The following is a 16,651-nucleotide window of genomic DNA, read 5'->3' as shown; positions in this document are numbered from 1 at the left end:
CTTTGATACCATCCATTTATTTTCATACAGGACTGCACATTGTTATTTAAATTCTGAAGGTCTACCTCATTTTCTGGCCGTGTGCCTCTTCAGAACATTATGATCATGTAGTACATAAATAAAATTTTCCCAGAGATGATCATGGTGAATCCTGACTCATTCATCCACGCAACAGTCACGACTGCGGGTGCACCACTGACGCTGCACAAAATAAAATAAACGCCCCCTTCGCACTCCCCTTACTCCACGCGTGTGCATGGTGGTGGTATGTGTCGGTGAGTGAGGTGGGCAGAAGCAGGGGGTGGGCTACAGCACGTCCTATGCGGATTTTACCACTGACTGGCCACCCGGCTTCCTCGTACCAGAACCGGGACTGGACTACTGCCGTCCTGTTAGGATCTGGGTCTGCATGATATCATCGCTGCGTGTTTGTGGTCACGCGGCAGGAGGACATCATCTTGGACCTGCAAGGGTGAGAGGCAGTGCGGCGAGGGGATGAGCAATGGGAAAGGTAACTTGGATGAAATTCTAATTTATGTTTTCCGAGGTTTATTTATTATTATTCGAATTCGAATCCAGCCACGCATAACGCTGCATGAGGGGGCGTGTGGGATGTGACCGTATATGTGTGGAGGTGATGGGTGGGCGGGCGTCATGAATACTGTATGCTCACGCATGATGAAGACCTACTAAGATGCCCTCCCACGCCACCTGAAACATGCAGTAAAGATGATCTGCTTTCCACACGCGGCTCCACTGCCGTTCTCCACTGCCGTGCGACGTGGTGACGTGTAGGCATGTGACCAGACCACACCACATCAGTTCCTGGACTACATTATATCACACGAACTGGGCCGTGGCAAGGTTTGTACGGTCACACGTAAAGGTCATGGGTTAGGAAACAGTTACCATGAAGAAAAGATGACTAGATTTTTGTTTTAATTTGAATGACTGACTTTGGATGTTATTGCTGCAACTACTGTATTCCCAAACCTGGGGCATTATCAGATTTATGTTCATTAAGCGTGAACTATTGTATGGACCATATCACCAGTCAACATGACAAGCTCACCCGTGTGTTGGCAGGTGAATAATGTGGGTGTGAATGGTTTGCGCCACTATGCTATTGGCTGGGGACCTGTCCAAGGTAGTCCGTCTCTTCTCCAAAGTCAGCTGGGATAGTCTCCGGTTAACTGCAGCCACACTAAGGACAAGCAGCATTGAACATGTCATGGATAGATGGATGGTTTTGTATTCCGCAGTGATGTAAACCTGCACTGCATCATACTGTTAGCTAACAATTTGCTTACCTTATGAGAAGGCCAACTAATAAACATCATGATCATCACACACTCTATGATGCAATGCAGTTTCAATACAACACTGAAATTGAAGCATTATTACAAGCGTACGGATATTTGTGTCACTGGTGGTGTAGCAATGACTTGCCTGACTCCTACACAGGCAGCGTGAGTTCTATTCCCACTCTGTGTGAATGTGACAGAACGGTTGTCTGTCTAATGTGCCCTGTGATTGGCTGGCGACCAGTCCAGGGTGTTGCATACTTTTCGCCAAAACTGGGATAGGCTCCTGCTCCCTCCAACAACACGATAAGTGTGGATGGATGGATAATGTCTGCTGTGTTCTATAGCAGTTGTTGTTGTTGTTGTTGTTATTATAGCAATCCAAGATGTTTTTATGTCAGTCTGTGTTCCCAAATGGGACAAAATTTAAAATTCAGTCCTTTGGGGAAACCCAGTGGTAAACGAGTTAGATGAGAATGTGCCCCCCTAGGGGAATGCCCCAGGTTTTAAACAGGCATAGGCATTCCCATTTAAAGTGGCCTTGAGCAAGGCATCTAATCTAATCCAGTTGGTATCCCTACTGCTGCAAAACCCAAACACTGCTCCACTTTGTCTCTACTATTACGTCTACGGTCATGGGATACTTGGACCAATCTTGTAAAATGTATGTAAAAATATATACAGTATAAGCAAGACAGATATTGTATAGTTGTTTGTGCATAGGTTGTACACTGTGGTAACTGCAATTCCTATTAAAGACTGTCAGTGACACCAAAGAGGACTTTGCAGAAAGATGATCCTTGCGGGCGCTTTCGTAGTCGTGCCCTTCAGTGGTTTTGGTTGATGTATAAACAATGAGACCACTAAGACTGTCCTCCAAAAGGGAAGTGATTTAGTTAAGTTTACGAGGTTAACTAGACTCACATCTTCTTCACTGGAGACGCCCACCCCCAATGATCAGGTCCCTTGTGCCCGCCTTGACCCATTTTAGTAGAAAATTATGTTGTGCACTGACCTCAATAAGATAAGCTATGAAGAAGCTTCATCAGACACCTGATTGCCAGTGCTTCTGACCTACTTCCTCCTGAGTGTGTACCAAATGTGAGCCACTCGTTCACTTACTACCATCAATCATTGTTTCTATTGCTTAGTGGGAAAAACCTGTCCAAGTCCAACATGTTAACAAATTAAACTTTAAAAATGTTCTCATCCTTTTAAATGTATACAGGACTGAATATAATCCAAACCAAGATCTCTTTGGTCCCAACATAGCATCACAGTTAAGATACATTTTCAACTTTGTTCCCATGACATCATCTTTTAATTGTAGCTCCCAACAGAATTTTACAAAAATCACTGGTGATTTTGCCAGCCCATCTGATTTTACGGCTCTTTGTGTACTACATTTGTGTCTACAGCGACAACCCTCATTTGCAACAGTTTCATTTTAAGTACCTTATGCCATAAGTAGCCACGCATCAAATGATGAGTTGCACTAAATGGCAAACAGTAGGATATAAAAGTCAGGGAAATATGCGCAGAGGGTGCAAAACAGATTGATATAAAGTATACATGTTGTATCTTGGCTTTTATTTGGTTGACATTTGGCTTTTATTTCTTCCTAACAGGAGTGTCTAGCATTTCCTGACCGAAGAGGAGCATTCATTGCCCTAGTTGCTTCTTCAGTCCATGTTCTCCTTTTCAGCTTCACCTGTTGAAGGCCTGTTCTTCACTTACTATCACTCTGACTCCTCCATCACCTGTCAACATGACAACTTCAGCCCTGCGTAGGCAGGTGAAGAACATAGTGCACAACTATTCCGAAGCGGAAATTAAGGTACCGAGGGGTCTTTGCGTATGAGTGATGGAGGATGAACAAAAACATTTGAATGTTACACTTCAGATGAAAGTGCAAGTCATTGTTGTCCTCCTGCTGGTCTGTAGGTTCGCGAGGCAACCTCAAATGATCCATGGGGACCATCATCGTCTCTCATGTCCGAAATCGCTGATTTGACCTTCAATGTGGTGGCTTTTGCTGAAGTCATGGGCATGGTGTGGAAGCGCCTCAATGACAGCGGCAAGAACTGGAGGCATGTCTACAAGGTGAAAGACACAGCTAACTCACATGTGTAGTGTAGAACTACATTACCGTTTTTACAGTTTACTGAGGTGCTACTGATGTTTTGGTTACCTACCCATAGCTACACGAGGACAGCAAACATTGTACAACCCTCAAAACCGAGTATCGGTATTTACAGTATATAAACTTACATTTTTTTGTTTTCACACTATTTTTTGTGTTTAGCTTCTCTATCAGCATAGCGAAGGTGTAATGATATTGAGCAGTGTGTATTTTAACTTCAGTCCCTGACTCTGTTGGACTACCTGCTGAAGACGGGATCGGAGAGAGTGGCCCAGCAGTGTAGAGAGAACGCCTTTACTATTCAGGTACTTCCAGCAACTACAGAAATAGTTCACGAATATAAGGATACAAATGATGTATAATCACTCACTTTTTACCCTTTTACAGTAAACGTCCTGATAAAAGTCACTCACAGACAGGAGTGTATGTTAACAATATAATACATGTGCAAACAGGTAATGGCAATGCAATACATATGACAAGTGAAGCTAGTGCCGTTTTACATGCGCAATGTTTTCTCTAGGTTTTGAGGCAAAAGTAGATTATCTTTCGCAGTGACGTGTGGTGAGGTTCCTGACTGGTGAAGCACTGTCTCCTCTGGAGTGGGATGTAAAAATATGAACCCAAAATAGATTAGCCTGAATTTCAATTTTGACCTGAATTCAAATTTGTGTTCAACACTTTTAATGAGATGAGATGAGATTTATTGGTCTCTATAGATGTTCATCTTCACTGACTGTATATGCTTCAATCAATTCCACATTGTTCAACAATGTCATAGCAAGAAAAACAAAAATATATTTAACATGAGGTCAACTTTATTGTTGTTGTTCGAGTGTTTTTTATTTTTACTAATCTTTCTTTTTTAAATTAAAAGGCATTTGGCCTTCTTTTATATTTAATATGTTATAAAAGACCCCATTATCAAATTACCCACGTGTTGGGTTGTGCCGGCAGCGGCACGGTATTTTCTTGGCTCCGCCGTGCACTTTGAGTCGCTTTCCTGGCCGTTAAGAAAGACTAAATATGTCATACACATTGATTAAATATATTAGACTGTTGAAACGTCAGCATGTGCAGTACGTGTGTGATAAAACATGTATATTAGTGATATAAAGAGAAACAAGAAATGTCTCTTGTGTGAGGACACGTACACGCCACAACTGCGTAAGGCACAAAAGAAGTATGACTTACCACAGGTGCTATTTTCTTCTCGCCGATGTATTTGAACAGGAAATATGCACATTCAGCTATTTTATTTATTTTAATAAGGAAATCGTTGACATGATTGGACTGATAAAGAAAATCAATGTAAAGCACGGACCAGAGAACTAAAATGGAAAATAATTGAATGTAATCATTATTAGTTTAGTTTGTTTGTTTTTACTTTTCACATGCAGGGGAAGGGACAAGGAGGCTCTGCCTCCCCTGCCTGCCCTGACCTCACGCCCCTGATCTTTTGGTGCTGAACAGAATGAAGGGGTTTCATTCTGTAAAGTAGCAGTAACAGCATGTTATGCTGTATGTATAAGGGTCATTTTCATATCATTTGATCAATAATAGTCAAGACATATCCCACAGAATTTTATTTTGAAAATCGTGCCCCATTCAGGGTGTACCCCGCCTCTTGCCCAAAGTCAGCTGGGAAAGGCTGTAGCCCACCAACGACCTAAGGATTAATGCTACAAAGAACAGATGGATAGATAGATTTAATTTAATTGATATGAAATACTGAATTTGACTTATTGCAAGTTGTTATTAATCAAAAAGGAAAAACGTTCAAAAGTCATCTTTAAGTAATCTTTTTCACACATTGAATGCCAAAATGTTATCATTATGTGTCCCAAATAAAATACTATATATAATAAAATACCTCCCCCTAGAAAAAATAAAATAACACAAATGCATCGTGTCGTAAGAGTTGCTTTTTGGGGTTGTTTTACAAATGGTCCTTCTTTGTCATTCAAGCTGTCTTTACATTTAATACCAGACATTTAATAAAGACAGCAAAATAGATGGTTTATTTCTGAAATGTGTATGTAGGTCATTTATGAAAGTGTCCAAACAATTGCAATTACTGTTATGAATGTATAAAAACGAGTGTAATGGGTTTAATGAGTAGTTACGATCATTTGTGCACTTGTATCTGCAAGTTAGGATCATTTACCCATTGTATTTGAAGAGTTTGAAGGGAAATGCATATAATTTTGTGCAACTCACATAGATGCTCTGAAGTTATGTATTTACTGTTAGGCAGTTTTGCCTTTGCAAAAATGCAATGAGTTTATTTCAGTGGGCCATCTCCATTTGCTCCATATGTAAACATTGCTCAATTAGAAAACAATTTGTAAGTGTCTTTAATGTTATTAATTGACTTGTATGAAAATGACCCAAAAATATATCAATAACAAAACTATAAATCCACATGCTGTAGTTTAAAATAGTATTTTACCCAAATAATCCACAGCAATGTCTTTGTCTTCCTTTAGACGCTTCGTGATTTTCAATATATTGACCGTGATGGCAGAGACCAAGGGGCCAACGTCCGAGAAAAATCGCGTCAACTGGTGTGTCTTCTCCGGGATGAAGACCGTCTTCGTCAAGAGAGAACGCAAGCTCTGAAGACCAAAGAGCGAATGGCTGGGGGAGCTGGTGCGGGTGCAGGGGCCATGTATGGAGGAATACCCCCATCCTATCAACCAGGCAGGCGAACAAGCCAGCCCAGCATGGCTGTACTTTATGGGGAAGAGTTGAGCCGCTCCAGAGGTTCTCCATCCTCCTTTAACTGTGAGTGTTCAACCGAGTCTTAATACTGCATTGGGGTCTTTACTACCTTAAGTCAGCATCACACTGGCTTTGCTGTACCTGAGCTTCTGCTATTGCACACCCATTATGCATCAACGTCACACAAACACGTTGGTATGCACACTGCCATACATATCACCATTCCACCTTCCTTTTTGTCCCTCAGCAGCCTCGTCTTCATCTCCTCGGGGTGCCTCGGAACTGGAACAGGCTCGACCTCAAACCACCGGGGAAGAGGAGCTTCAGCTCCAGCTGGCTTTAGCCATGAGTAGAGAGGAGAATCAGAAGGTAAAAGAGAAGTACAGCTACTCCATACAGCACGAGGTAGAACGATTCATTGATTGTATGCGATCCAAATTTTTTTTTTCTTTCGTCTTGTTTGTTCTTGTTAGGGTTTGCCTCCATCAAATTAGTTTGCTAGTATTCTACTTTGTTGGATTAAGTTGGAAAGAAACCATGACATATTTTGATTGTTGTTTAAAAGTGGAGGTCAACTCAAACATATTTTTGTCAAGAATATGTTTGATGCAGGCCTATTAATTGAAACGCGGACTTCTGATTACTATTGTGTTTGTGGACTATGAGTTAAGCAGCAAAATCCACCTCTTTTTAGCCATCTTAGAGGGCGGCCGTTTTGTCACTTCTGTCGACTGAAAATGACATCACAACTGCTCAGGGCTCAGGTAACAGCCAATCGCGGCTCAGCTTCAGAAAACAGGTCTCCCGTGATTGGTCGTCACGTGAGCCCTGCGCAACTGTGATGTCACTTTCAGTCGACAGAAGTGACAAAATGGCCGCCCCTAGAGATGGCTAAAAACGGGTGGATTCACTCTTATGCCACAAATTCAGTATTTATCAGAATGCCTTGTTTCAACTAGTGGGCTTGTATAGAACATATTCTTAAAAAAATATGTCTGGTTTGACTTCCCCTTTCAGGGAAATTTCACTCAGCCCTAGTCGAGGCGAATGCTCCACAGGGCAATTGTGATTCGCGGTGTAGTTTGTGGTGTACAGCTGCATTGCATCATAGTGAAAGGTGTTTCATTATGTATCTGATTGAATTCATTAAATTGTGATGCACCAATGCAGTGTCAATAAAAACAGATCTACTTTGTATCAAGGTGGAATTTTTGACAGTATTTTAATTCTGCCATTGGCTGGCAACCAGTTCAAGGTGTACCCCGCCTACTGCCCGAAGACAGCTGGGATAAGCTCCAGCACGCCTGAGACCCTTGTGAGGAGAAGCGGATTGGATAATGGATGGATAGATATTTTAATTAGAACGTTCTGTACCATACTGAAAGGGCTACAGTGACTTTACCTTTGCCAACCAACCTTTTTTTTAACCTGAAAGGGAGTATTATATTGTGCCGTAGAACTCTGTTCCTTTCACTAAAAGAATCTCACTAACATACATTTTACAAAAAACAACAACAAATCCATTTCATAGCTACTATTGTGGTTCGAAATCAGCGCCGTTTACCCAGTTAAGTTCGAGCATCTTTCACAAAGCAGATGATGTGCTCACTGAAAACGTCAATGATGCCACCCCGGCAGGAGCAGTGCTGTCGCCAAGGAGACAAGTCTGTCCTGCAGAAGGTCCTGGATGAGAGCAGGAGAGCGAGCCAGTCAGGAACACAGGAGGTGAGTATGAAAACATTTGTGCATGCTTTCCACGTGGGTGTACGCTCTATGAGTGTGCGTTAGCATATTTAATCACTTGTGTGGCGCTCACTGTGGACCTGTGTGGTAGAGAGTGATATGAGGCAAAAAGACATAGATCAGCATAATGAGAGAAAGGTGAGAGAGGAGAAAGAGGTGCTGCTGAATGATAACATGTTTGTCTTGTCTAACCTTGAGCTCGACGTGACATTTGCCTCAACACGATCTCCTTATCTGGTTGCACAGAAGCCCCTATTCTGATTGGCCGGTTGGCAAGCCAATCAGTCGCCTGCTGTTGTGCATATTGGTTTATGTGAACCCTGTCATTCAAATGCAAATACAGAAATACATTTAGATAATGTTTTACTAGCATAAGTGGAAAAGGATGATCATCGTTTTAAAACTGCATTATTACATCATCTTATTTGTATTTTAACTCCACTTCACATTGTAATAAGAGAATACAGTAAGAATATGGTGAAAATTAAGGTATGTTTCAATCACTGCACAGAGGTTTGAAGCTTGGATACTGTTGCCACATGACTTAAAACATCTTGTTGGGGGGAAACGTGCAGTGCAGTAGAGGTGTTTGCTTTAGCACAGCACTTTCCAAGTCTGTTAATGAAGTGAGTGAGGAATGTGTCACTCGTTTGCCCCTAGGCCTGTAGCTGCTGCAAACATTGCTGCTGCAACATTACACTGCAGAGCCACTTCTTGAGGGAAAGCCCAATTTTCTCTTTTGACAATCAATTTATGGGGCTCTCAGCAACAAAGTCACCCGACCGCGCTCAGCTGCCTCATCACTGCAGATGCATGTGTTGCGTTTCCATGTGGCTGCTCCACTGCAGAAAGGATGGTTTTAATAGCGGGGCTTGAAGCTAGTTGCTATCAGATGCTACAGTGGATTCAAACTCATTTTCTCAGAACTGAAATGACTGTCCTCATCAGTCTGGATAAAAATGTCTTTGAACAATTACTTGATTTGCATTTGTGATTAGTTCGTAGATATGTACTGTATCTTAACAGTAGCCTTACACGAACATGTTGTTGAACAAACGGTGGGTATAAAAAGTCAACAACCCTGTACCAGCTTATAACTGGATATGTGGCTGTGTTCCCAATTAGCCATGATCACATTCAAATAATTTAAGATATCTCCTACTGACCCCAAATAAAGTTGTAATGTTTTAGTGGGCTTTTCTTGACTTATTTACCTTGACCAAGACCCCAGTTCCAGTTAAAGAAAAACAGCTGCTTACCATCAAGATGTTATACTGTAGGTCCAGAATGTTGTTCTTTTAGTGATGAGCACTGTTTTACTTTTACCACACATATCTTTTGGAATTATGGTTTAACCTTGGTTTCATGGGAATGTAACACATTTCTCTCGTGTTTGGGATTTTTTTTTTTTTGTTTTCTTTGTAAGATAAGGCTTCCAACTTGCCACCCTAATCCGTACCCAGACATTTGAGGAAGACTTGTTGTCACATGTACTAGACACCAAGTACTTGTTAGAATTTTTTGCAGCTTCTTCAATCTTGCTGCCGGCCTCTTAGCAGCCTCCCTGACCGGTTTTATTCTCATCTTTTCATCTATTGTGGAGAGCTGTCCAATTGTGAGCAATGTCGTGTAGTGCCATATTTTCCTCCACTTGGTGATGACTATCTTCACTGTGTTCCATGGTAAATTGTGTGACCTGGAAATTGTTTTGTACCTTTCTCCTGACTGATACCTCCAATGGTGTGTAAGCTCTCTGCAGTCCATGGCTTTTGCTGTAAGATGCGACCACAAAAATGTCAGGAAAAGCCTACAAGAAAAGATTACTTTTAGTTTGGGTTAATGAGAGGCACTCCAAATTGTGGTCTGTGTGTGCTGACTCACATCTAACATGAGTTTGAATGTGATTGGTTAATTCTGAACATAGCCATACATCCCCAGCTATAAGAGGTTGTGCACACTTGTGCAACAACATTATCTCATTTATATTGACCAAATTGTTGTTTTTTAATTTAGTTGTACAACAAGACTAACTAACAGAAGATGCTTGCATAAGGCAAGGATCAAAATAAATGAAAATTGCTCATCGTGCCAAAACAAGCACACACCAATTCCGCGCGAACAAAGAAAACTTGAAACGAAGGTTGCTTGTCATAAAACGACAAGATAATTCCAAATCCGTAAAAGTTCAACCGATAACATGGCGAAAATGCGTCAAAACTAGAACAGCAAAGAATGCAACATGAACAAGAAGAACGTCTAGAAATTTCAATACTTGGCGACTATATCCAGGATCAAGCAAGGGAATAATCCGACGGGGCACAAATGGCTTGGCAGTCCTTTCAAACTAGGCTGATTACAATGAGGCAGGTGCGCAGCTGGAAGGAACCGCCCACCACTCCAGCTGGAATGAAAGAAAAACATCAAAACAGCACAGGGTCATGACAATTATCTCAGATGTTTATTTTGTTTTACTTTCATAAAAATATTGTTTATTTACTTCTATTGAGTTGTGCAGGTTGTAAGTCACATTAATGGTAGAAAACGTTTTGAAATGATTTACTGTATCTTGTTTTCATTTTTGTACATCACAAACACCTGCCATTTGAAAAGGGGTGTGTTGCCATTGTAGGCGTCACTGATGACATCGTGTCTCACTTCGGTGCAGGCAGTCTGGCTTCATTTCCCGCTCGGTGATGGTGTAACTGTAAATGCAAATGCGAATGGTTGTCTTTATGTCTTGATATGCGCACTGGGATCAGTGGGATGGATTGACAACCTGATCCTAAGTCAGCTTTGGGCTGTGTTAGTTTTGTAATGGTGATCTGATTATTGAAGGGTTATATTGTTAAATCTCAGATGTCGTCCATGGTTGTCCTGGCTGGTTTAGAGTCAGCGCTACATACAATAAATCAAATTACTTAGTATTAGTATGATTATATGATGATGATGATGGTGGTGGTGGTGGTGATACTGCTTCTCAGAGTTTGTCATTTTAACTTTGTCACTGTCCTTTCATGATGGTCAGTATGCCTGTTTCTCAAAAAAGCTGAGGTGTTATCTAACCTGATTATGCAGCTTCTTGTGTAAAAGTGAAGTAAAACAAACAAACAAAAAACACTGAGCTACCAAACTTGAAATGTCCATCAAACATTATTGGGACCAAATTCACAGTAGTGTAAATTACAGGTGTCAAACCCCGGTCCTCGAGGGCGACTGTGAGAGCCAATGCTTTGAAGTGTTATCTCTTTTCTGTCATCAATTATGTCATCACAAAGTAGCATCTCAATTTCTATCATCATAAAGAATTACTACACTGGCAGTAGTAGTAGCATAGTATACAGTGTTTTAGTGTAAAGTCTTTGCTGGTAATCACGGAAGCAAGCAGCTTTTGACCGCGCTCGTAGTCTAAGTACATGTTGTCCACCTGCTGTACTGAATGACATTGCTCACTTTGTTGGATGACAAGACCTTCAAGAAGACGAAAAAAAGAACTTTGAGTCCGTGTGAGTAATTGAATGAAATTCAAAATCATGGATAAGAAGATGCGCTACTATGGATGAGTCAGAACTACCTTCGACTACCAACATTGAAGCTAATGGTAAAACTGAATTTCTGCCATTACAGCCACTATCCATTTGAATCAGGTGTGTTGGAGGAAGAAAACATCAAAAACATGCTGTAGATAGTGGCCCTTGAGGACCGAAGTTTGACACCTCTGGTGTAAAAAGTACAAAATGCTCACCTTATCTATTTATTACTATTACAGTATATAATAATTGCATGAATCAGAAGACATTTTTAAAAATGATTTTGTTTGTTGATCATTTATTTGTACTGTGTGTATTACTGAACTCACAGCAAAGCAACACACATAATTAAATACATGCTGCATTTTGCATCTGTTCTCTGTGTGGCTTAAAAAAAACATTTCAGACATGCACAAATCCATATAAAAATATAAAATGTGGGTTTTGCTTCTATAGTCGACCATGCTGGACCTTGTAGACTTTTTTGCCGCATCCTCTGAGAGGCCACCTCCACCTGGTGACCCCTGGGACTCTGGCCGGCCTTCCTGTATCATCACTTCTGACCCTTGGGATTCTGTAGGTGATTGTCCTGTCATGTTCTCACACACAAAAGTGAGAGGGTAAAGTGATCATATTTCAAACATCGCTTATTGTATGCATGCAAAACTTGTTTTATCCATCTACACAGGCGTCGCGGCCCCAGTCCCATCCTCGAATGCTGCTAATCCTTGGGCTCCATATGCCGACTCACGCAAAGAGCTATGGGAGGCGACACCCACCCGCAGCCCTGCAGTCGATCACACGTGGGACAGAACCCCTGAGCGCGGTATCCTCCAGAATCACTGGCTCATTTGCTCTTCATCACTTTTTGAATTTGTTCTAAAATGAAAGTACCGTACACTGTTTGTATTTTATCAATGAAACATGGTTCATTTAGGGAGTGATGAGGCATGTCCCGTCAGTGCTCATGAAGAGGAGAGGCTTCAGCAGGAAGTTCCTCAGCTGTGTTCTCCTCAGCCAGCTAGCCCGACAGGTAAAGCAAGTGACAAGCGAAATCTTGTGCTCTGGGATTTGAGTTATATACAAGTGACACTTGCAGGGCTGCCACTATCGAATCTTTTCAGAGTCGATTATCCTACTGACTCTGTCATCTACATAGCAATGAGAGTCAACATTAGAGTTATGAAGAATTTGAGCCAATCAAGTGTAGCGGACTGAACAAAAGGTGTCCAAGAAGTGGTCCTTCTGGGACCCTATAAATGGCCTATATGGACAGGCTTAAGGTGAATTTGGACATCACGTGCGGTCGAGTCGTAAGTGAAGTGATGCGGCCCAAAATTCTACTCCAGATGCACTTCTACAGGTGAAATTATCCAAAAGTTCAGCAACTGACTCTGCATTCAGAGTTGGTGACACAGTCATAATTTTCATAAACCTAATGCTGGTGTTCTCAATTACCTTTTTTAATGGACACAGTGATTGCCTGAATGTTGGGATTACAGTATTTGTCATGCAAAGAACACACAGAAATTATCCAAGAGCCAATAATGCTAGCTAAATCCTTAATGTCAACAGATAAAATGCCAACAGCTGTAGAGATAACCAGATCAAGAGTATGACCTTGGGCGTGTGTCTGACTTCACATGTTGTGACAGACCAAAAGTTTCAAGCACAGCATAGTCGTTAGGGTTTTTTCCCCCCATGTTATTGTCAACATGAATGTTAAAGTCTCCTGTTATGAACAAAAAGTCCTAAAAAGTCAGTATTGACAGCAGTCCATAAATTTAGTCTATAAATTATTAAAATAAAAAACTTTGGATTTCCTTTTACTTAAAAAAAAACATTCAAAGGAGTTTGTCATCTGATAAAATGTATTTATTTGAAATATTTTTTTTAAAAAGGGCAGCAACCCCTTCGCCTTTTCCTCTTTTCTACACTTATTCATAAAACAAAAAATGTGTTGGTGCTGCATCATTAAGAATAGTGCAAAAGCTACATCCAGCCATGTTTTACTAAAGAGTAAAACGTCTAGATCCTAGGTCATAATGATGTCATTAATCAACAGTAACTGGGTAGCTAGTGATCTAATATTGAATAGTGATAATTTTGCAGAAATAACCGGAGGCACTAGTTTGTTCTGAGGTTGACTATACTATAAGTTTGTAGCTCTACTTCTTTTGTTTCTCATTACTTGAAGAAATTTTCTGTCACGAGTAATCAGTGATAGGAAATGCTTCCTGAAGTCCACAGGGCCCTGATGTATTCATGGGAAAAAACATTGTTGATTTCCAGAGATGGGGAAATTTCGGTCTAGAAAGTAAAAACCCTGCCACAGTTTGGCTTTAGCCATAGGTACTTCTGATCAACCGCCAGGTTAACAAGCTCAGTTGAATAGAGGCACCTGTGGCTAAAGACAAAGTGTGGCAGGGTTTTTACTTCCTGGACCCGAATTTCCCATCTCTGTTGATTACAGATTTTGAGATTTGCACCCTGTACCCATCACATCTCAGTCAGACTTGCAGTTAAGATTCTTCATGGGTGGAGAGGAGGCTCAGTGGTGGATGGCTGTTTGGTGTGTGTAGTGAAATGGGAGGGGCTGAATGATGGGGAAGGTTAAGGGATGAGAAAATAAGAGATGGCGTTTGAGATTAATCTCACTAAGACAGTACAGAACTTCTATTTTGAAAACCATTTTTATTGTTTATGTAATATTCTAATTTCTTGAGAATTGAAATCTTGGTGAATTTGGAGGTTTGTTAGCTGCAAGCTCTAATCTTGTTCATTTTTTTTGGGGGGGGGAGAAATATTTCACTCTGTGTTTAGTGAATAATATACCGGTAATATGAATTCACTTTTTGAATTCAATTGAGTTGGGTTTCCCATGATATTCATATTTATAGAATAGATGCACCTTTAGCTTTTTATTTTCTTTTGCTCTTCCACAATGACTATCCTTTTTGCAGGTTCTGAGCTGCGTGGGTCTGCAGATATGTTCTGTGGAGCAGATTCAAACGCTGATCCATTCAGGAATGAAGCTCTGGTCAAACCCCAGCTAAACGGACGGGAATCGGACAGTCCAGAGATGTTTGATCTGTCACGACTCGCGCACCCTGTAAGCACTACGACACGTGTCTGTCAGACCCCCGAGGCCTTCCTTGGACCCACGGGGGCCTCGTTGGTCAATTTGGATGCACTGATACCTCCAACCCCGACAAGCAAGGCGCACAACAACCCCTTCCTCTCAGGTAACACCGTTGACATAAATGATAAGAACAGCATAGACAATTTAAGTTTTAGGTTTTTAACCAGCAAAATTGCCCCCACCCACAGGTCTGAGCGCTCCATCTCCCACCAACCCATTCCACTGTGACCAGCCTCGCCTTACCCTCAACCAAATGCGTCCTTCCTCGACATCTCCACTGCCCCCGCACATGCTCTCCTACAGTCCGTCACTACCGCTTCCTCTCCTTCACAGGGGCGCAGCCCTTCCCTCCTCGCTCACCCAGCCTTCCGCCAGACTTACGGAGCTTCCCTCCAACCTCCCCAAACCCCTACTCCCCCTCTCTCCCCGGCCCAGACCCCAAGCACAGACACACAGCCACAACCCGTTCCTCTGAGACTTCATTTGCTTTTCCTATTTGCACACGAGTCTAGACTATATTATGAGCCTGAATCAGAGTCAAGACCTTGTTTAATGTTTGTGTGCACACATGAAATGGATCAAACGTGGACTGGATGTATTTGTGTCTGTCCAAAGACATATCAGCTGCTATATACTGTATATCCAAATCTGAATTCTTGAAGAAATGCATTCACACTGATCCATCACAACATTAATACCACTGACAAGTTTGATATTAAGTGTACAGCCGTGCAATAAATACCCTCATGAGGATCACCTTATCTGATGGTTTGTAATGAAAGGCTATTAGCATTGGCAGAGCTAGAGGGGGGACCGCAGGAGCACTGACCCTCTGCAAATGAAAGACTACTCAGAATCCTGATGAAGGATTTATTGCCTTAGCGCTGTGTTGTACATTAATACCAAATGTACTGAAGTTTGGTGAAGTTGATGCATATTGTACAGTATTGTATAGTATTGCATTGAAATAGGTGTGCACATTCTCACCAAGTATGCACAAGTTTTAATCACATCTACACACATTACCTACAGCTGCCGCCGTTGATTCATTCTTCATTTTAATGACTGGAACAAAGTCACACTTGAATCTGTTGTTGCTGCTTCACCGACAAAAGAATGCATCCTTGTCCCATGGAGACGCCACCTCCTGCAACTGCTTTGTTCACATCCGTTATATCGTGAGGTGTTTCAATTCAATTGCCCAAAATTACATTTCACTCAGTAAGCCTCACGATATTGCAAGAAGGTTCATGGTACACGGTCTGTGCGTCTCCCCGCATGTTTTAGTCAAAACATCTTTAAATATATATTACCGTGCACTTCTGTCTGCGTCCATCCAATGTTTACATTCATATACCTACAAAACGCTATTCTTGTTGCAGCAATAACGCTATGCTCATAATAAAAAAACTGTCCATTGAGAAATTGTTCACTAAATTTACAGTATGTGTCATTTTTTTATTTACAACATTAGAAATTGGTAGCTGCCCTCTAATAGTGATTATTTGCTTAAGTCCAAAAATTGAACAATATAAAATCCATGTCGCAATGAACTGGTTCTCAAACTCATACACGCGCTTTGAAGTTCTTCCGGGCGGGGCCAGTGCCACGTTGAAATCGGCGGATATGATGTCAGCGGACCAAGTGGTTGACTTGCTGCCTGAACAGTGTGCTGTTTTTTTTTCTCTCCTGATACATTTTTTTTGAATTCATTTGTATTATGCCGTTTTTTGTTCAAATCGACGGGAGGATGGCGTGAGCCTCTTCCGGTTCCCCAAAAATCCGGTTTTACATGACAAATAGACACAGCAAGTTCGATAGACAAGAGATCAGTGGACGCCCACTCCAATGTCTGTGTGGTGCAGCGCCCATTACGAAGACGGCTGTTCAAATTCACATTAAGCCTGTCCAAATTCACCACGGTTTATGCGGTCCAAGGAGGCTACATGAGGAGAGGCCTTCTAGAATTTTTAAATCACGTGCGGTCGAGTCGCACAGAAAGTGATGTCATGTGGCTGAAAAAAAGCGGCCTTCGTAGGAAGCAGCCTCAGTATTGTGAATTGTGACT

General features: G+C 41.5%; 1 protein-coding gene and 1 long non-coding RNA gene across 2 annotated transcripts; one reads left to right on the top strand and one right to left on the bottom strand.

Annotated features, from left to right (window-relative positions):
• Window positions 1–238: 238 nt before the first annotated feature.
• epn3b (epsin 3b) lies at window positions 239–16,020 on the top strand. Its single transcript, XM_086034027.1, has 12 exons — window positions 239–511; window positions 3,010–3,141; window positions 3,249–3,407; window positions 3,669–3,752; window positions 5,937–6,234; window positions 6,419–6,540; window positions 7,810–7,896; window positions 11,898–12,021; window positions 12,130–12,267; window positions 12,379–12,474; window positions 14,405–14,686; window positions 14,772–16,020. The coding sequence occupies exons 1-12, from the start codon at window positions 503–505 to the stop codon at window positions 15,056–15,058; spliced, it is 1,818 nt and encodes a 605-aa protein (XP_085890153.1). The 5' UTR covers window positions 239–502; the 3' UTR covers window positions 15,059–16,020.
• LOC147145804 (uncharacterized) lies at window positions 7,737–10,228 on the bottom strand. The gene is made up of 3 exons (XR_015087224.1): window positions 10,187–10,228; window positions 8,107–8,234; window positions 7,737–7,854 (listed from the first exon to the last, which is right to left on the bottom strand). It is a non-coding gene; the product is annotated as an uncharacterized LOC147145804 (long non-coding RNA).
• Window positions 16,021–16,651: the final 631 nt, after the last annotated feature.

Source organism: Filicampus tigris, chromosome 6 (assembly GCF_054856515.1).
Source record: "Filicampus tigris isolate MCC_2025a chromosome 6, RoL_Ftig_1.0, whole genome shotgun sequence".
Lineage (NCBI taxonomy): Eukaryota > Metazoa > Chordata > Actinopteri > Syngnathiformes > Syngnathidae > Filicampus > Filicampus tigris.
The sequence above is the reverse complement of the archived record's forward strand: the minus strand, read 5'-3'. Positions and strand labels throughout refer to the sequence as shown.

Bases quoted from the DNA above. Each gene is read 5' to 3' on its own strand.
- epn3b (XM_086034027.1), top strand. The intron at 3,408-3,668 runs GTGAAAGACACA...TTTTAACTTCAG, and splicing joins ACTGGAGGCATGTCTACAAG to TCCCTGACTCTGTTGGACTA. The intron at 12,022-12,129 runs GTGATTGTCCTG...CCATCTACACAG, and splicing joins TGACCCTTGGGATTCTGTAG to GCGTCGCGGCCCCAGTCCCA.